General features: G+C 46.7%; 1 protein-coding gene across 1 annotated transcript in view; it reads left to right on the top strand.

Annotated features, from left to right (window-relative positions):
- The window catches only part of LOC141272763 (uncharacterized), a 158,610-nt gene that overhangs the window by 128,031 nt on the left and 8,602 nt on the right, over nucleotides 1–21,977 (top strand). The window contains exons 2-8 of the mRNA XM_073683811.1: nucleotides 5,671–5,811; nucleotides 6,131–6,310; nucleotides 7,265–7,388; nucleotides 13,707–13,804; nucleotides 13,883–13,961; nucleotides 14,055–14,152; nucleotides 14,275–14,392. Coding sequence (XP_073539912.1) covers nucleotides 5,728–5,811; nucleotides 6,131–6,310; nucleotides 7,265–7,388; nucleotides 13,707–13,804; nucleotides 13,883–13,961; nucleotides 14,055–14,152; nucleotides 14,275–14,392 — 781 coding nt within the window. The 5' untranslated portion in view covers nucleotides 5,671–5,727. The remainder of the gene's footprint in view (nucleotides 1–5,670; nucleotides 5,812–6,130; nucleotides 6,311–7,264; nucleotides 7,389–13,706; nucleotides 13,805–13,882; nucleotides 13,962–14,054; nucleotides 14,153–14,274; nucleotides 14,393–21,977) is intronic.

A 21,977-nucleotide genomic window follows, 5' to 3' on the forward strand; every position in this document is an offset into this window, starting at 1 on the left:
TCTCCCTGGCAGAAAAAACACATGCAGATTGTGCATGCGTTTTTCCTGCAGAATACTTGCGGATTCACATGTGTTTCCGCATGCAGATTGAAGCACTTTCCAGGCGATAGCATCACTTGGAAAGTGCTTGACAACTAGGTCACACTGTATAAATCCATGCAAACAGCAACCGGCATATACAGTGTGAACCGTAAATATTAAAACAAATAAAGCTATAGTCACCCCCGAGGCCCCGGTGTGTGCTGCAGCGCTCGTTCCTGTCTGGTTCCCGGCTGCCGGCATATCGTGAGACAGAGCGGTGAAGGGCCTGCGGTCATTACTGTGACGTCACCGCAGGTCCTCAAGCGATGCCGGCATTCAGAGAGAAGCCGCCAGACAGGTGAGTATAAACTTTATTTGTTATTTTATTCTTTTTTTACAGGTAGAATGGTACCCAGGTCTGGATGAGAGTCTCCTCTCCTCCAGAACTGGGTACCATCCGCACATAGAGACGCATAGAAGCCGCTTGTACAAATGTACAGTCGCGGTTTCTATGCGTCTCAATGTAAGTCAATGGCGGGAGTTCCGCTGCGCTTCCGCAAAATGAAATGACATGCTGCGGATTTTTATCCGCAGCATGTGCATAGAACATGCGGAATCCCCTTGGGGACCATGGGGTGCGGATTACCTAGCGTTTCACAAGTGTTTCCGCTGCGGAAATTCCGCAGCATAAACGCTTGAAAAACGCTACGTGGGCACCCAGCCTAAAAAACACCAGTTACTTATTCTGCTCATCAAAATCGACTGTCTGCAAACTTGGTGCCCGGTCTGATGCCCATAACCCGTTCGGGCTGGAGTTAGATGTGGGGCCCCTGATTTATGTGTTTTCAGTGTAAGATCAGGGGCCCAAAGTCATTTAACCCTTTCAATAATGTCCTTCACTGCCCATTTTTGTGCCCGTTTTATGACTTTTGTTGCTGCTTCTGCGCGTATTCACACCAGGCTCCTCGCTGCAATATATTTATTATTGTAATTTTTTATTTTTGTAATTAAACCTGTAAAAAACAGAAAAAAATAAGAAACTGATGAATGAGAAAACAATGTCAGCCTCGTGCTTCAGAACGACACGGGGTCTGCAGCAGGCACAGGATGCACATTTTATGCCCCCACAACACAATCTTACACTTACTTCAATATGGGAAAAAAATAGAAGCCAAAATGTCCATCTGCTCCAGGGCCCGGCGCTCCAGTATCTGCCGCTCAGGGTGGTGTGCACATACACAGCCCCCATCACCACCACAGCCCCATCAGCACAGCCCCCTCACCTCACCCCTCATACCACAGCCCCCATCACCACCAAAGCCCCCATACCACAGCCCCCATCACCACCACAGCCCCCATCATGATCACCACCACAGCCCCCATACCATAGCCCTCATCACCACCACCACCACCACAGCCCCCATCATGATCACCACCACAGCCCCCATACCATAGCCCCCATCACCACCACCACCACCACAGCCCCCATCATGATCACCACCACAGCCCCCATACCATAGCCCTCATCACCACCACCACCACAGCCCCCATCATCATCACCACCACAGCCCCCATACCACAGCCCCCATCACCACCACCACCACAGCCCCCATACCACAGCCCCCATCACCACCACCACCACAGCCCCCATACCACAGCCCCCATCACCACCACCACCACAGCCCCCATCACCACCACAGCCCCCATCATCATCACCACCACAGCCCCCATCACCACCACCACCACAGCCCCCATACCACAGCCCCCATCATCATCACCACCACAGCCCCCTCACCTCACCCCTCATACCACAGCCCCCATCATCATCACCACCACAGCCCCCATACCACAGCCCCCTCACCTCACCCCTCATACCACAGCCCCCATCATCATCACCACCACAGCCCCCTCACCTCACCCCTCATACCACAGCCCCCATCATCATCACCACCACAGCCCCCATCATCATCACCACCACAGCCCCATCAGCACAGCCCCCTCACCTCACCCATCATACCACAGCCCCCATCACCACCACCACAGCCCCCATCACCACCACCACAGCCCCCATCACCACCACCACAGCCCCCATCATCATCCCCACCACAGCCCCCATCACCATCACCACCACAGCCCCCATACCACAGCCCCCATCACCATCACCACCACAGCCCCCATACCACAGCCCCCATCACCACCACCACAGCCCCCATCACCACCACCGCCACCACAGCCCCCATCATCATCACCACCACAGCCCCATCAGCACAGCCCCCTCACCTCACCCCTCATACCACAGCCCCCATCATCATCATCACCACAGCCCCCACCACCACCATCACCATCACCATCACCATCACCATCACCATCACCATCACCATCATCATCATCACCACCACCACCACAGCCCCATCAGCACAGCCCGCTCTTATATCAGATCTGACCTGGACTAAGGAGGCTCCGCCCCTTCCGGTGACGTCATTCCCTCAAAAAATCCACTCCAATCTAGTCACTGAACTCCCCGTGCAGCAGCTCCGTCCTGGTTGTGCGCAGCTCTTGCTCTCTGGTATCAGCCAGCAGCAGGTTTCCGCTTCCCGCCATTCCGGTGAGATTACAGGGAGGGTTTGTGGTGAATCTGTGAGAGGAGAGTGTGGGGTGAGATCAGAGCTGTTCCTGTGGAGGCTCCTGCTCCATGTGACTGCGGCTCCTCAGTGTTGTATGGGGGATGTGCAGCGGCTCCTCCTCACCTCACCGCCCCCGCTGGAGGTGGAGTTACCACGGTGACCGTCCCCCGCTGGAGGTGGAGTTACCACGGTGACCGTCCCCCGCTGGAGGTGGAGTTACCACGGTGACCGCCCCCCACTGGAGGTGGAGTTACCACGGCGACCGTCCCCCGCTGGAGGTGGAGTTACCACGGTGACCGACCCCCGCTGGAGGTGGAGTTACCACGATGATCGTCCTCCGCTGGCGGTGTAGTTACCACGGTGACCGTCCCCGCTGGAGGTGGAGTTACCACGGTGACCGTCCCCGCTGGAGGTAGAGTTACCACGGTGACCGTCCCCCGCTGGAGGTGGAGTTACCACGGTGACCGTCCCCCGCTGGAGGTGGAGTTACCATGGTGACCGTCCCCGCTGGAGGTGGAGTTACCACGGTGACCGTCCCCGCTGGAGGTGGAGTTACCACGGTGACCGTCCCCGCTGGAGGTGGAGTTACCACGGTGACCGTCCCCGCTGGAGGTGGAGTTACCACGGTGACCGCCCCATGCTGGAGGTGGAGTTACCACGGTGACCGCCCCCGCTGGAGGTGGAGTTACCACGGTGACCGTCCCCCGCTGGAGGTGGAGTTACCACGGTGACCGTCCCCCGCTGGAGGTGGAGTTACCACGGTGACCGTCCCCCGCTGGAGGTGGAGTTACCACGGTGACCGTCCCCCGCTGGAGGTGGAGTTACCACGGTGACCGTCCCCCGCTGGAGGTGGAGTTACCACGGTGACCGTCCCCCGCTGGAGGTGGAGTTACCACGGTGACCGTCCCCCGCTGGAGGTGGAGTTACCACGGTGACCGTCCCCCGCTGGAGGTGGAGTTACCACGGTGACCGTCCCCCGCTGGAGGTGGAGTTACCACGGTGACCGTCCCCCGCTGGAGGTGGAGTTACCACGGTGACCGTCCCCCGCTGGAGGTGGAGTTACCACGGTGACCGTCCCCCGCTGGAGGTGGAGTTACCACGGTGACCGCCCCCCGCTGGGGGTGGAGTTACCACGGTGACCGCCCCCCGCTGGGGGTGGAGTTACCACGGTGACCGCCCCCCGCTGGGGGTGGAGTTACCACGGTGACCGCCCCCCGCTGGGGGTGGAGTTACCACGGTGACCGCCCCCCGCTGGGGGTGGAGTTACCACGGTGACCGCCCCCCGCTGGGGGTGGAGTTACCACGGTGACCGCCCCCCGCTGGGGGTGGAGTTACCACGGTGACCGTCCCACGCTGGAGGTGGAGTTACCACGGTGACCGCCCCCGCTGGAGGTGGAGTTACCACGGTGACCGTCCCACGCTGGAGGTGGAGTTACCACGGTGACCGTCCCCCCGCTGGAGGTATAGTTACCACGGTGACCGTCCCCCCGCTGGAGGTATAGTTACCACGGTGACCGTCCCCCCGCTGGAGGTGGAGTTACCACGGTGACCGTCCCCCCGCTGGAGGTGGAGTTACCACGGTGACCGTCCTCCGCTGGAGGTGTAGTTACCACAGGGACCGTCCCCCGCTGGAGGTGTAGTTACCACGGTGACTGTCCCCTGCTGATCATGAGTGGTCACATTAGGGGAGGAGCCAGTAAATGCACAAAATATATGGTGTGGATGTGATCGGAGCCTTAGTTACAGGATCCATCGGTCGTGGTCGGTGACGTCTTGTAGATGTGATCGGAGCCTTAGTTACAGGATCTATTGCTCGTGATCGGTGACGTCTTGTAGATGTGATTGGAGCCTTAGTTACAGGATCTATCGCTCGTGGTCGGTGACGTCTTGTAGATGTGATCGGAGCCTTAGTTACAGGATCCATCGCTCGTGGTCGGTGACGTCTTGTAGATGTGATCGGAGCCTTAGTTACAGGATCCATCGCTCGTGGTCGGTGACGTCTTGTAGATGTGATCGGAGCCTTAGTTACAGGATCCATCGCTCGTGGTCGGTGACGTCTTGTAGATGTGATCGGAGCCTTAGTTACAGGATCCATCGCTCGTGGTCGGTGACGTCTTGTAGATGTGATCGGAGCCTTAGTTACAGGATCCATCGCTCGTAGTCGGTGACGTCTTGTAGATGTGATCGGAGCCTTAGTTACAGGATCTATCGCTCGTGGTCGGTGACGTCTTGTAGATGTGATCGGAGCCTTAGTTACAGGATCCATCGCTCGTGGTCGGTGACGTCTTGTATATGTGATCGGAGCCTTAGTTACAGGATCCATCGCTCGTGGTCGGTGACGTCTTGTAGATGTGATCGGAGCCTTAGTTACAGGATCCATCGCTCGTGGTCGGTGACGTCTTGTAGATGTGATCGGAGCCTTAGTTACAGGATCCATCGCTCGTAGTCGGTGACGTCTTGTAGATGTGATCGGAGCCTTAGTTACAGGATCAATCGTTCATGGTCGGTGACGTCTTGTAGATGTGATCGGAGCCTTAGTTATAGCATCCATCGGTCGTGGTCGGTGACGTCTTGTAGATGTGATCGGAGCCTTAGTTACAGGATCCATCGGTCGTGGTCGGTGACGTCTTGTAGATGTGATCGGAGCCTTAGTTACAGGATCCATCGGTCGTGGTCGGTGACATCTTGTAGATGTGATCGGAGCCTTAGATAACCTGTCATTGATTAACCTGTGGTTAGGATTTCTGTAACGTATTGATACAATAAGGGTTTAAATCCATGTGGTGACGGCTTTGAGATTGTTTCTCTCAGTTCTCAGTGAGTTTGCTTATGTGATGTATTTAATTTATCTCTTATGATATAAGCTGAATTCATACATTTGTGTTACTTGGTCCATGCTTGGACCGAACCTCCGGCCTTTTGGTCTAAAATAGCAGCGTGTGGTTTAAAACACAGATTATATAACCCAAAAGTGTAAATATGGTTTTACATATGGTTTTACACCTTTTTGTCTTCATTCATAAAGACGCCGGCAGGACGAGATCCCTCCAGCTGATCCAGTGTTCATCCCTCCTTCTCCTGAATGACCCCGAGGATGGACGAGGACGAGACCACCAGAAGATTATTACACTTCACCCTGGAGATCATCTCCCTGCTGAGCGGAGAGGTAACTCCTCTACTTTTCTATCAGTTTTATTGTGTTATGTAACAAGTCCGACATCGGGAAGAGGAAATCCAGAAGAGGAGGAGAAGGATTCTTTACTGTAAAAGCAGTGATTGTGTGCAGCTCTCTGCCAGGAGGAGTTGTCATCAGGATTCCCTATAAGAGCTGTAGAGGGGCCTGGATGTCTGTCCTGAGTGTAATAATATTCCAGGTTATGGCCCCAGATTACTGGAGACGGTTATTGATCCCGGGATTTCTACTGATTGTCAGATCTGGAGTCGGGAAGGAATTCTTCTCCCTAAGTGTCTCTCTCCATACACAGGATTACACAATAGTGAGGAAGACACCGGGGGAGGATGTGACTCCCATCATCCATCTCCAGGAGTCAGGATGGCGGAGCCCGGGCCCCATCACAGAGCCTCCCCCGCACCCCCCGATACATGAGAGGAAGAAGAAGATCCTAGAGCTCAGCAACAAGATGATTGAGCTGCTGAGCGGAGAGGTGACTGCTGGGACATTATACAGGACAGCACTGGAGGATTCTGGGTGATGACCGGAGAGGTGACTGCTGGGACATTATACAGGACGGCACTGGAGGATTCTTGGTAATGAGCGGAGAGGTGACTGCTGGGACATTATACAGGACAGCATTGGAGGATTCTGGGTGATGACCGGAGAGGTGACTGCTGGGACATTATACAGGACAGCACTGGAGGATTCTGGGTGATGACTGGAGAGGTGACTGCTGGGACATTATACAGGACAGCACTGGAGGATTCTGGGTGATGACCGGAGAGGTGACTGCTGGGACATTATACAGGACAGCACTGGAGGATTCTTGGTAATGAGCGGAGAGGTGACTGCTGGGACATTATACAGGACGGCACTGGAGAGTTCTGGGTGATGACCGGAGAGGTGACTGCTGGGACATTATACAGGACAGCACTGGAGGATTCTGGGTGATGACTGGAAAGGTGACTGCTGGGACATTATACCAGACAGCACTGGAGGATTCTGGGTGATGAGCGGAGAGGTGACTGCTGGGACATTATACAGGACAGCACTGGAGGATTCTGGGTGATGAGCGGAGAGGTGACTGCTGGGACATTATACAGGACGGCACTGGAGGATTCTGGGTGGTGACTGGAGAGGTGACTGCTGGGACATTATACAGGACAGCACTGGGGGATTCTGGGTGACGACCGGAGAGGTGACTGCTGGGACATTATACAGGACAGCACTGGAGGATTCTGGGTGATGACCGGAGAGGTGACTGCTGGGACATTATACAGGACAGCACTGGAGGATTCTGGGTGATGAGTGGAGAGGTGACTGCTGGGACATTATACAGGACAGCACTGGAGGATTCTGGGTGATGAGCGGAGAGGTGACTGCTGGGACATTATACAGGACAGCACTGGAGGATTCTGGGTGATGACGGTGTCGTTGTTGTCAGGTTCCTATAAGGTGTCAGGATGTCGCTGTCTATCTCTCCATGGAGGAGTGGGAGTATCTAGAAGGACACCAGGATCGGTACCAGGAGGTGATGATGGAGGAGCTCCGGCCTCGGACATCACCAGGTGAGAGGAGACTCTTGTTGGCTCCGGTGGATGTGATGACGTCTCTCGGCCTCGTCCTATAATAGATGATTTTTCTCCAGACTTGCTCTTGGTTTTCTCTACATTTTCTCACAGCTTTCATTCCCTGATTATTCTCTTCTGATCTGTGAGTCGCAGTTTCTCCGCTGTCGTCTTCATCAGTCTTGAGTCTTCTTCCTCGGCGGCTTCTTTCAGAATCTTTCACCTTCCTTAGAGCATCGGTCACATTTTCTCTGCAGATGTCCCAGCGCTTCTGTCCGTTCTCTCCTGTGAGATCTTTCGGTTCCTGAGTCTGTCGTGGATCATTCCTCAGCAGAGTCGGGGTTAATTTACTGATGATTTTTCCCTTAATCCGCTGTCGCTCGTCCGTCCCTAAGAATCGGTGTAGGCCCAATGTCGTCATCTGTCGTGGTCGGGCGTCCGGCTCCTCCCTCTTGGCTGACACTTGTGTGACCTTCCTTGGTCTCCTCCGTTCATTCTTCTTCTTTGTGACAAATCACTTTCTCCGTACTGAGCACAAAGTCCTGGATAAATATCGGCACCGGACCGTCCCTCAGACCCCGAAACACGAGTCCTGACATAAAGCTGGAGCGTGGTGGAGCCGATCACCCACCAGAGCCGGACATGGAGGCTCCAGCAGTTCTCCGGCCCCCGCGTCTATTCACCACTCGCTCTGCAGACGGAGAAGCACAGAACTTTCCGTACTGGAGGAGAAGGTCGGATCACCGCGCACTCCTCTCTATAGGGGGAATGTGTCTCCTGGAGGAGAGCGGCGATTCTGAGTACAGAGAGTTATAGGCCATGCAATGCTCCATGGGAAATAAGTTATGCAAAGTTCCTCTCCCCAGATGCAGAGAACGGAGTCTGTAGCGCCACCTATAGGAGGCTGCAGTCCTAGGAGCCAATATCAATGTTTCATCCTCATCCTGATGGCGCACATTTCCATCTTTGCATTTTTCCTCCCCTTCTTCCATTAGATATAAATGTTGTATTTTTCCGCGGACGTCGCGTTCTCTGCGGGATGAATTCTGCATTTTACCGTATAATGTGCTGAAAACAGGAACAAATTAGAAGTGAAGTCAAACAGTTAAAACCCCACAATTCCACATTTATATTTTGGGTTTTGTTTCTCAGCATTTATTGGGCGGTAAGAACGACCTCGCTGCGATTTCCCAGGTCAGTTATGGCGACACCAATCTTGTGTGTTTGGGGTTTTTTAGAATATATTTCACTGGTTAAATATCCAGAACTTTCCCTGAGACCCCTCACTTTATCTTCCGTTATCTTCTAGAATACCGCGCTGACCTTTATTGGTACCATTTTGGGTATCTGGGACTTTTTGATCTTTTTTACGGCGTTTACCGTGTGGGATAAATCCTGAGGTGACAATAACAAATGTGTTTGTTTTTTATTTTATTCCATTCTTTTTGTTCATATTTTGGGAACAATCTAAGATAATGGGGCCTTGAACCTGCGATCCTATAAGTGCCTGGCTTCATAGGAAAACCTTGGCGGCAGAGACAGGGGTCTTCTACAGGCCCCCGGCAGTTATGGTAGCCTTGTTGGGACCCTGAGATCAAGTACTTTTTTTTTTCTCTAATTTTATTCTCTATATTTTTCATAGTAAATTTGGTAATAGATAGTTCCCTTTCCACTCGGCCCACACAATTCAGGTGTAAAAGCTCCACTTACACATCCGCCTGGGGAGAAGAATATAATAATAATGGCCCATTGTGAAGAAGCCGCTGTTCAGCTGAGGAGGCCGACGCTTTCCTTCCTCCGACACAGATTCAGGGAGGATGATCCCACGTTCCTCTATTCTTCTTCCTCCTCCTCCTCATGTAGTGAGGTCGGACCCCCAGCACGGCGTCCTAGGAGTGAGGCAGCCCCTTCAGCAATCGATCTCATATGGATTCCAAGCCCGGAAATTATCAGCATCTTATTCCGGATTTTATGGACGGCTCAGGAATCCAGGTTTTTCGTTACAGGGTGAAATTGGCTTCTTCAGTGAGGATATAATAAATCTTATGGCGCCCAGACAGAATTATACACCCAAAATCCATCATCATCATCCCCCAAATGGACCCCTGTAAATGTAGCAGAAGTGATGACATATTGGGGCCTTGTGCTGCATATGGGCAAAGTGAATAAAGCAGAGATGCGGCAATACTCGAGGACTGATATACTCTACAGCATTATCTACAGCACAGTATACACAGCACGCTATAAACTGTACAGCACACCAGTATCCGTATGGCCATGACAAGGTCACGATATGAAGCGATACAAACCTGTTTGCATTATGCTGATGATTCGCTTTGTCCTGAAAAGATCCCAACTCTGATCGTCTATATAACATTCGGCCGGTAGTTGAAAACTTCTACAGAAACATTTGCTGCGGCCACAACCTCCACAGGGACATCGCTATAGAGGAATCTCTGGGTCATTTCACAGGAGGCTGAAGCTCCCACAATACCGGCCCAGTAAGAGGAGAAGGTACGGAGCTGAGCTGTGCGAGAGCACCTCAGGGTACCCACAGATTTAGGGTGTATAAAGGGAGGGACACCCAGTGTGACCCCCTACCTGTCCTGGGGTGAGTGGGAAAATTGTGTGGGAGTTGCTGCACCCACTGCTGGATCAGGGTTATCACCGCTACGTAGATAACGTCTACACCAGCATCCTGCTCTTTAGGACTCTCTCTCTGCCAGACATACAAGTACATGAGGCACCGTGCGAAGAAATCAAAGTCCTCCATCAGCCGCTAATTGGGCATCTGCTGAGAAAGGGCGAAAGCAGAGGCGAATGTAGTGACAACCTGCTGGTGGTCAAGAATAAGAACAAGAGGGATGTCCTTACCTTCACCACCGTACACCGTGACCACAGCTCTTTTGTCACTGTCCGAGGTCCCACAACACAAGTCCCAAAGCCGGATTGTATCCTGGATTATAATAAGTATCGGGGGTGTAGATCTCTCAGATCAGGTCCTCAAACCATACGATGCCATGCGAAAAGCTACAGTATGGTACAAACAGCTGGCTGTGCACATTGTACAGATGTAGAAGGCTTCTGTGCTGTGTCGATGTGCAGACAATACGGGGACCTTCCTTCAGATTAAGGACTAGTCATCAAGGCCCTAATGTTTGGCACTCGGGAAGGTGAGGGTCCCAGTGCTTCTGAAACTGATGGAGCCATATCATACCAGGGGGACATTTTCCAGGTTCCCCAAACTATGAGGAATGGAAGAACACAGAAAAGCTGCAGAGTATGCTCCGAGAGGGGAATACGAAAGACACAATTTACCATTGTGAAACCTGCCCTGAGAAACCTGGCCTCTGCATTAAGGATTGCTTCACAGCGTCCCACACGTCCACGAATTGATAAAATCTGATTTCACTCTGTTGACACAACACCCTTTTATGATCTGATGTACTCCGCACAACTTACACATAACACCATATTATAAATTCATACACCAGTAAAACCAAAAGCATTACTATTAGTGTTGAGCGAGTATGTTCGGTTAACCCTTTCGCCGAGTATGCTCGGCCGAGCACCGAGTATTTATAGACTGCTCGGGCTTTAAGTTTTCGTCGCTCCGTGAACATGATTTGCAACTGTTTGACAGATTTAATACATGTGAGGAATGCTGGAAAAACAGGCATTCCTCACATGTATTAAATCTGTCAAACAATCGCAAATCATGTTCACGGAGCGACAAAAACTCAAAGCCCGAGCAGCTGTAAATACTCGGTGCTCAGCCGAGCATACTCGGCAAAAGGGTTAACCGAACATACTCGCTCAACACTAATTACTATCATTACATGTCTAGATAAGTTCCTTCAGGGCTGTAGTTTCCATAATGAGGTCACTTGTGGTTGATGTCCACTGTTTAGTCACATCAGAGGCTCTCCAAACACGACATGGATGCGCTATCTATTCTTGAAAATTTTGCGCTTCAAAAGTCAAATGGCGCTCATTCCAAGCCCTGCCATGCGCCCAAACAGTAGTTTTCCCCCACATATGGGGTATTGGTGTACTCCGGAAAAATTGCACGATCAATTTTGGGGTCCATTTTCACCTATTACCCTTTTTAAACTGAAAAATTTGGGGCTAAAGCAAAACCTTTGTGGAAAAATCTTTATTTTCATTTTTCTTCTTCGACATTGCTTTAATTCCCGTAAAGCACCTGAAGGGTTAATAAACTCCTTGATTGTGGTTTTGAGGGGTGCAGTTTTTAGAATATCCCTTTTTGGTATTTTCTGTCATATAGGCTCCTCAAAGTCACTTCAAATGTGATGTGGTCCCTAAATAAATTGATTTTGTAAATTCTTTTGGAAAAATTAGAAATCACTGATAAACTTTTAACCCTTCTAACTTCCTAACAAAAAAAATATGGAGAAAGGCAAAAGCAGATAGTCAGCTCACCGTCATAGGAAATCCGCGCTCGGAAGCAGCATTTCAGCAGGAGCCCAATGTAGGAAAGAAGTATGTTCCAGCAGAGCTGTGATTAAAGACGCAGGTCTGAAACGCGTTTGCTAATAACCACGTTTTGTCTGGCTGTGACCTAGGGTGATGTCCTTATCTATTTGTCTACACTAAATTTTTCAAGTTTTAACCCTATCCTGATGCTGGAACATACTTCTTTCCAACAAAAAAAGTGTTTAAAAAATGATGCAGACGTAAAGTAGACATATGGGAAATGTTATTTATTATCCATTTTGTGTGGTATAACTCTCTGGTTTAACCCCTTCCACGTCATATGCCGGCTCCCTGACTTTGATGCGGGCTCACACGCCGAGCCTGCATCTTTCCCTGCACATTATCTCTGATCATCTTGTGCCTTTAATAGTGGTGGCTGGAGCTGAGCTCCATCCACGATTCTTTACCTGTCACATCCCGCTATCAATCCCTGACAGCGGTGTTTACCGTGCGCCGGCAGGGGGTGCGTCTTTCCACCTGGGGGTTGTCATGACACCGGGGGTCTGCTGAAGACCTCCATGCCTGTCATTATTATCCTCCTGTGAAAGCCAGCCCATGGCCGGCCTTCATAGATCGTGATTGTCACTATACATAGCATTGCTGATGTGCTGCTATGTATAGCACAAGCGATCAGACGATTGCAACTTAAAGTCCCCTAAGGGGACTACAATACAGTAACAAATGGAAAAAAAAAGGTTTTTGAAAAACATGAATAAAAAAACACTCATCACGTCCCTTTTGCCCCTTTTGAAAATAGAACAATTAAAAGAAATCCACATCTTTGGTATCTCTGCGTTCAGAAATGGCCGATCTATAAAAATCTAAAGTAAATTAATCCATCAGTAAATGGCGTAATGAGAAGAGAAATGGAAACGCCAGGATTATGGTTTTTAGGCCGCCGCAACATTGCAATAAGAGGCGATCAACACATCGAACCTACCCCAAAATTGTATCAACAAAAACATCCTCTCAGGGCACAAAAAATAAGCCCCCGCCCGGCCCCAGATCCCGAAACATGAAAGCGTTATGGTTCTTGGAAAATGGCGACCCAAGAAAGGACTTTTTTTTCTGTACGTGTTTGGTATCTGTGTACTCGTACTGACCTGGGGAATCATAATGCCAGCTCAGTTTTACTGTATCGTCACCTAGTAAATAGTAAAAAACCCAAAAAACAATTGTGAAATTGCTCTTTTTTTGTAACTGTCCCATAAAAAAGAGCCCTCGTACCGCTATGAGGACAGAAAAATAAAAAATATAAAGTTATGGCTATATCAAGGCGGATATTGAGATTTATCTCTATTTAAAGAAGAATAAATTTGCAGTAACTCGTCTTTTAATAGGAGGACGGCAGGTTCTCTCCAGAGAATCCTGTCCAGGAGGGAGGCCGTGTCCTCATGGTGACATCATGAGATCTCAAAATACGATCACTGGTAAATGGTCACCGTCCTTCCCCCAATCTCCATAACGGGGAATTAGGAGAGAAGAATCCGATGGATGGAAATGTGGAGCTTTCTCCAGCTCCTCTGTGGCTCCATCCCTGGTGGAGACAAAACTTGGAGAAGTTGTGTTTCTTAGTACGGCTCCTTCATCCTACTGACGAGGGTCTTCTCTGTCCCTCTCCTGGGGGTCCTCATCCTTCGAGTGCAGAGCAGAGAGCATTAGGCTTTGGCCTCGCTGATTATTACTTCATACTTGGGGTCCACAATATGCTGGGACCTCGGTACCGGGGGTGCGGACCACAACAATGTAATTTATTCCCTGATACATATATAGACAGATACACGGCAGGTCATGTATTCAGTCTCTGTGTGACTCCCACAGATGCATCCAGGAGGAGAAATCCACCAGAGAGATGTCCCCGTCCTCTGTATTCCCCGGACTGTCCGGAGGAGAATCACAACATCCCGGAGGACCATCAGGTAGATGACACTGAAGTCCCCACAACATCTGACCATGAAGTGATGGGACCTGAGCTCATCTTACATTTTTCTTTTTAGGGTGAAGATCTGATTGATATTAAGGTTGAGGTTATACATGGAGCACAAGAGGCGACCGCAATATGGGCCGATCAGCAGGGTGAGGAAGGGAGACTGTCATGTCTGTGGTCACCTACTACTACTCCCATTATCTCATGACACAGTCTATTTTGTCACTGTGTGTTGCCTACAGATGGACTCATGGAAAGAACTCCACCAGAGAGATGTCCCCGTCCTCTGTATTCCCAGGACTGTCCGGAGGAGAATCACAACATCCCGGAGGATCACCAGGTAGATGGTGCTGAGCCCTGTACCGGATCTGTATATGGGGGGACATTTCTGATCGAGGTCATAGATGTCACAGATTTTGGTGGTTTCTTGTATTGTGCTGATTGTTACATCTGATATATCAGGAGGAAGATCCGACTAAGAATAAAGTGAAGGACGAAACAGAAGAAGAAGCGATGACGAGGGGGGATCAGCCGTGTGTGAGTGACGGGAAGGAGGAGATTCCGGTAGATTTTTCCATAGGTATGTAATGATGATCGGCGTGTGATGATGATGGTGATGATGTTGATTGTCAAGAAAATATTGAGAAACATTGAACATATTCTTAATTTTCTTCCCCTGAAACCCCCTCACCCCTTCCCTTTTCCACCACTTGTCACAAGACAAGAGCTGTCTCCAGGTAAATCTCTGCACAAAAACCCAATTAACACACTCCTGAGTAAGACCTTACACAAATGCTGGCAAGATAGGTGTCACTAACCTAATTAAAATGCAAGGGTTTTTTCCCCTGGAAAAGGCAGGGGACAATTTTCAGATAACTGTTGAAATCTCACTCCCGAGCTTCAAAGAGAATTTATTAGAGGTCTTGCAGGATTTTCGGAGCCGATACGAAATATGGCATCCCTAAAGTTCCATACATCCGATAATAACAGGACCTATATTTTTAGTGGCAGGGTCAGCCAAGGAACATATGCATATTTTCTCATTGCCGTAAGCCAAACCAGAAAGCTGTGGCGCAAAAGTAGCGAAATAGCAGTTTGCAACTGTATCATGTGTGGTCTCTAAACAAAGGTAAAATCATAATGGGGAAAAATGGCTTTGTTTGCAAGCTTCTGCGATCAACGAGCAATAAGTTATCGCAGGAGTTAGCGTTTTTAATAAAAATGTACAGGCTGGAGACCAGCCCCATGATGTCAGCACAAGGGGCGTGTGGGTAGGTCTCTCCCTTCAGCATAAAATAGTTTGCTGAGGTTTGGGGAGCATTCATTGCCAGAGGGGTATAAGGACAATAAGCAACGGATCCTGTTCAATAACAGTATAATCAAACTGGGGAGCCCCTCCTCCACCTATATTGAATCGTCTTAGCGATCGTATAGTAAGTTTCTTCCTTAATCCTTATTATTTTGTGTAACTGCTTATGTATTTTATGTCTCCTTTGTAAAATCCTTGTATACAGGTGCATCTCACAAAATTAGAATATCATCAAAAAGTTAATTTATTTCAGCTCTTCAATACAAAAAGTGAACCTCCTATATTATATAGAGTCATTACACACAGAGGGATCTATTATATAGAGTCATTACACACAGAGGGATCTATTATATAGAGTCATTACACACAGAGTGATCTATTATATAGAGTCATTACACGCAGAGCGATCTATTATATAGAGTTATTACACAGAGCGATCTATTATATAGAGTCATTACACACAGAGCGATCTATTATATAGAGTCATTACACACAGAGGGATCTATTATATAGAGTCATTACACACAGGGGGATCTATTATATAGAGTCATTACACACAGAGGGATCTATTATATAGAGTCATTACACACTGAGGGATCTATTATATAGAGTCATTACACACAGAGGGATCTATTATATAGAGTCATTACACACAGAGGGATCTATTATATAGAGTCGTTACACACAGAGGGATCTATTATATAGAGTCGTTACACACAGAGGGATCTATTATATAGAGTCATTACACACAGGGGGATCTATTATATAGAGTCATTACACACCGAGGGATCTATTATATAGAGTCATTACACACCGAGGGATCTATTATATAGAGTCATTACACACCGAGGGATCTATTATATAGAGTCATTACACACAGAGGGATCTATTATATAGAGTCATTACACACAGAGGGATCTATTATATAGAGTCATTACAAACAGGGATCTATTATATAGAGTCATTACACACAGAGGGATCTATTATATAGAGTCATTGCACACAGAGGGATCTATTATATAGAGTCATTACACACAGAGGGATCTATTATATAGAGTCATTACACAGAGGGATCTATTATATAGAGTCATTACACAGAGGGATCTATTATATAGAGTCATTACACACAGAGGGATCTATTATATAGAGTCATTACACACAGAGGGATCTATTATATAGAGTCATTACACACAGAGGGATCTATTATATAGAGTCATTACACACAGAGGGATCTATTATATAGAGTCGTTACACACAGGGATCTATTATATAGAGTCATTACACACAGAGCGATCTATTATATAGAGTCATTACACGCAGAGCGATCTATTATATAGAGTCATTACACACATAGTGATCTATTATATAGAGTCATTACACGCAGAGCGATCTATTATATAGAGTCATTACACACAGAGGGATCTATTATATAAAGTCATTACACACAGAGGGATCTATTATATAGAGACATTACACACAGGGATCTATTATATAGTCATTACACACAGAGGGATCTATTATATAGAGTCATTACACACAGAGGGATCAATTATATAGAGTCATTACACGCAGAGCGATCTATTATATAGAGTCTTTACACGCAGAGGGATCTATTATATAGAGTCATTACAAACAGAGTGATCTATTATATAAAGTCATTACACACAGAGGGATCTATTATATAGAGACATTACACACAGGGATCTATTATATAGTCATTACACACAGAGGGATCTATTATATAGAGTCATTACACACAGAGTGATCTATTATATAGTCATTAAACACAGAGGGATCTATTATATAGAGTCATTACACACAGAGGGATCTATTATATAGAGTCATTACACACAGAGGGATCAATTATATAGAGTCATTACACACAGAGCGATCTATTATATAGAGTCATTACACGCAGAGCGATCTATTATATAGAGTCATTACACGCAGAGGGATCTATTATATAGAGTCATTACAAACAGAGTGATCTATTATATAAAGTCATTACACACAGAGGGATCTATTATATAGAGACATTACACACAGGGGGATCTATTATATAGAGTCATTACACACAGAGGGATCTATTATATAGAGTCATTACAAACAGAGTGATCTATTATATAGTCATTACACACAGAGGGATCTATTATATAGTCATTACACACAGAGGGATCTATTATATAGAGTCATTACACACAGAGGGATCTATTATATAGAGTCATTACACACAGAGGGATCTATTATATAGAGTCATTACACACAGAGGGATCTATTATATAGAGTCATTACACACAGAGGGATCTATTATATAGAGTCATTACACACAGAGGGATCTATTATATAGAGTCATTACACACAGAGGGATCTATTATATAGAGTCATTACACACAGAGGGATCTATTATATAGAGTCATTACACACAGAGGGATCTATTATATAGAGTCATTACACACAGAGGGATCTATTATATAGAGTCATTACACACAGAGGGATCTATTATATAGAGTCATTACACACAGAGGGATCTATTATATAGAGTCATTACACACAGAGGGATCTATTATATAGAGTCATTACACACAGAGGGATCTATTATATAGAGTCATTACACACAGAGGGATCTATTATATAGAGTCATTACACACAGAGGGATCTATTATATAGAGTCATTGCACACAGGGATCTATTATATAGAGTCATTACACACAGGGATCTATTATATAGAGTCATTACACGCAGAGGGATCTATTATATAGAGTCATTACACGCAGAGGGATCTATTATAGAGTCATTACACGCAGAGGGATCTATTATAGAGTCATTACACGCAGAGGGATCTATTATAGTCATTACACGCAGAGGGATCTATTATATAGTCATTACACGCAGAGGGATCTATTATATAGTCATTACACGCAGAGTGATCTATTATATAGAGTCATTACACACAGTGATCTATTATATAGAGTCATTACACACAGTGATCTATTATATAGAGTCATTACACGCAGAGGGATCTATTATATAGAGTCATTACACCCAGAGTGATCTATTATATAGAGTCATTACACACAGAGGGATCTATTATATAGAGTCATTGCACAGAGGGATCTATTATATAGAGTCATTACACGCAGAGGGATCTATTATATAGAGTCATTACACGCAGAGGGATCTATTATATAGTCATTACACGCAGAGGGATCTATTATATACAGTCATTACACACAGAGGGATCTATTATATACAGTCATTACACACAGAGGGATCTATTATATAGAGTTATTACACACAGGGATCTATTATATAGAGTCATTACACACAGAGGGATCTATTATATAGAGTCATTACACACAGAGGGATCTATTATATAGAGTCATTACACACAGAGGGATCTATTATATAGAGTCATTACACACAGAGGGATCTATTATATAGTCATTACACACAGAGGGATCTATTATATAGAGTCATTACACACAGAGGGATCTGTTTCAAGTGTTTATTTCTGTTAATGTTGATGATTATGGCTTACAGCCAATGAAAACATGATAACCGGGTGTTACCGTTCTCCATACATGTGTCCCCACACTTCTCACACTCAGCGCTGATTGGACCATGTAGGGGAACAATAGTAACGCCCAGTTGTCAGTATTTCCTTACATTTATAGGGTGAATAGCAGAAGAGCTGCACAGCTTAGTGACCAATAACATTATGACTCCGGAAAGGTGAGGAGGAAAAATAAAAAACAAAAATCAATAAATAAATGTGTCTGTAAGGCCGATAATGGGGGAAATGTTTCCACAAGAATCAGCTCTAGTTGTAGATGAAAGACGTCACACAGGAGAGAAGCCGTACTCCTGTTCACAACGTGGGAAATGATTTACAGTTAAGTCTTGTTACACATGAAAAAGTCACAGAAGAACGAAGCTGAAATCATGTTCATGATGTGGGAAATGTTTTATAACTAAATTGCATCATATTAACCTCTTAAAGGGGTGTAACGCTGGTGGGAGCGGACCCCACACTCCGGTCTTGTCCTGCAGGGGCGTGACTAAGTGTCTACCGGTATTCACTAGAGCCTCTGATGGTGAGGATAGGCTGGGGTGTCTGTTGCCGTGATTTTGATGCGTTTTTTTATGCGGTTTTGTATATCAATCAATGCTTTTTGGAGCTAAAGAAAAATATTTGAAAAAAGAAACTTGGGACATCGCTTAAAACCCTTGGATTACCGTCAGACCTGGGGTGAGTACATTGGTTAATTTAAATGATTTAAGAATGTGTCTTTTGTATTTCAAATAAAGTGTTTAATTCTGTGTGTGTATGTGTGTGTGTGTGTGTGTTCATTTAAGTCTTTACTTTACTTAGGGTTAGTAATGAAAGGGTCTTATTGACACTTTTTCATCACCAAACAAAAGGGCTAGGTGCCAGCTAAACCCAATCTCATTGGATTCCCATTCATGTCATTTCTGGAGCAGCTGAGAGCGTGTATTTTTAACCTAGAAAGGTTTCATTAGGAAAACATGTTCCCTGACTATTAATAACAGCTCACAGCTGTTTCATTAGCCACTATGTCCCTACGATCAGCAAGCAGGAGCGCTTTGGACGCAGCGTATTTTAGCTGCGTCCAAAACGCTGTGTTCTAATGCCGCACTTTTGTCAATACATGCTGATCCACTGCATATAATGACATTTTAATCCGTCAAAATCTGCAGCAGAGACTATCGTGTCCGCTACAGAAATTGACATGCTGCGGGTGAGTTTGGGTACGTGCCCATGATCAGGAGCCGCTGCGGGTTTGAAGCTGCATATTTATGCAGAGTCAAACCCGCAGCGTCCAGTTGTTGTAGCATAGTGGATGCACTATGAGTGCATCTGAGGCTGCGGATCACCCGTGGACACTGGCATGTGGCGCGTCTTTCAGGATCACAGCATGTGAAATTCTCTTGCAGAGTCGCCAGTCTTCGCTACAGAACTTTGACCACTAGAATGTATTGAGTGCGGTCGATAGAGCACAGCGTTTTGGACGCAGCAAAAATATTCTGCATCTAAAGCGCTGCTACGTCTGGATCACATAGCCTAAAATAAAATAAAAAATGGCATGGGCTCTCTCTCATGACCAGTTGAGGGAAAACCGACTGCTGGGAGCTGATATTAGTAGCCGGGGAAGGGGCCATTAGCCATAAAATGTTCCCTGGCTATTAATAACAGCCCACATTTGTTTGCTTAGCCTTTACTGGCTAGATTACAGGGAGACCCCAGAAAAAATTTGACGTTGTGTCCCCTTATAAAATCTAACCAGAAAAGGCTAAACAGACAGCTGCTGTCTGATAATAATAGCCAGGGAAGGGGCCATGGATACTGGCCCACTCCGCGGCTAATAATATCAGCTCTTACCAGCCCCAGGAAAGGCGCATCCATAAGATGTGCCAAATCTGGTGCTTAGCCCCCGCTCTTCCCTCTGCTGTGTAGCGGTGGCGAGTGGGGTAATAAGATTGGGGTTCATGTCAGCCTTGTATTGCCAGCTGACATGAAGCCCAGGTTAGTAATGGAGAGGCGTCCAGAAGACGTCCCCATTACCGCATTGTAAAGGGTTTTGACGGTTTTTCAAGAAAGACACTGCCAGAATAAAGTCTTTTATTTAAATAAAATTCCACACGGTTTTAATTATTTAAATTTAAAAAAAAAACACGTATACTGACATAACGTCCAATCCCTGAATCCCTCGTCTCCTGTAAAAAACAAAAACAAAAAAAAAACAACCATATCCCTCACCTGTCCGCCGTCATGATCTCCAGCTGATGAACTCCGGTGAACTCAGTCCCGGCAGCGCAGCGATGTACACTGTCTGAAGTGGTTACACTCCTGTCAGTGAACCGTCGGGTGATCTGGTCGCCGGGGAATATCGGGAGGACGGCGGACAGGTGAGTATTAAAGGTGTTTTTATGTTAATATACTGTAGATTTTTACTTTTTTTTGTTGTTGTTTTTAAGCACTGGCTGAGGAGACTACTTCTCCCCTCAGCCTCGCCTGCTCTTGCTGTTATCAGTGGCAGTCGGCTAATTGGTGGAGTAGTCTTCTTCCACGGCCCGGGTACCAGTCTTTGTGCGTTTTTGCAGTGTATTTGACTCATTGACTTGAATTGAGTCTGTCAAATCCGCAGCAAATCCGCAAATCATTTTATACCTTCATTTTTGCTGCAGATTTAACTGACTCAATTCAAGTCTATTGGCGTAAAATGCTGAAACGCTAAAAAGAATTTACATGCTGCAGATTTCATTGCAATGACAATCCTAACAGGAAAATTCCTGATCATGTGCACAGCACTTCAGGAACGCTCCTGTCAGTGTATTTTGCCGGCTGCCAGATAGAGCAGTCACATCAGTGGCTGCTGATATGACTGTTCTATCAATGATCCGATCGCCTTGTGACAATCTGGATTATTTCATCACATCGGACAGGCGAATATTATGTTGCTTTATTATTTCATTTTTGTTACAGGAGACATGGGCTTCAGTGGATTAGGCGTTCGGTAAATATAATTGTTTTTGGTTAATTAAGAATCTTAGATAAAGGACTCTGTCATTATTTCAAATATATTACTTTATTCTGGGTGTTTGGTGTTTTTTTCTTACAATTTTACATGGGGTTAGTAATGGGGATGTCTTAGACCCCTTTCCATTACTAACTTGGGCTTCATGTCAGCTGCCAATACAAAGCTGACATGAACCCCAACCCTATTACACCACTTGCCACTGCACCAGGGCAAGTGGGAAGAGCGGAGGCTAAGCCCCAGAATTAGCGTATCTTATGGATGTGCCATTTCTGGGGTGGCTGTGAACTGATGTTTTT

Source organism: Phyllobates terribilis, unplaced genomic scaffold (genome assembly GCF_046119375.1).
Source record: "Phyllobates terribilis strain yellow unplaced genomic scaffold, ASM4611937v1 Scaffold_1__5_contigs__length_1240528914, whole genome shotgun sequence".
Taxonomy (NCBI): Eukaryota; Metazoa; Chordata; class Amphibia; order Anura; family Dendrobatidae; genus Phyllobates; species Phyllobates terribilis.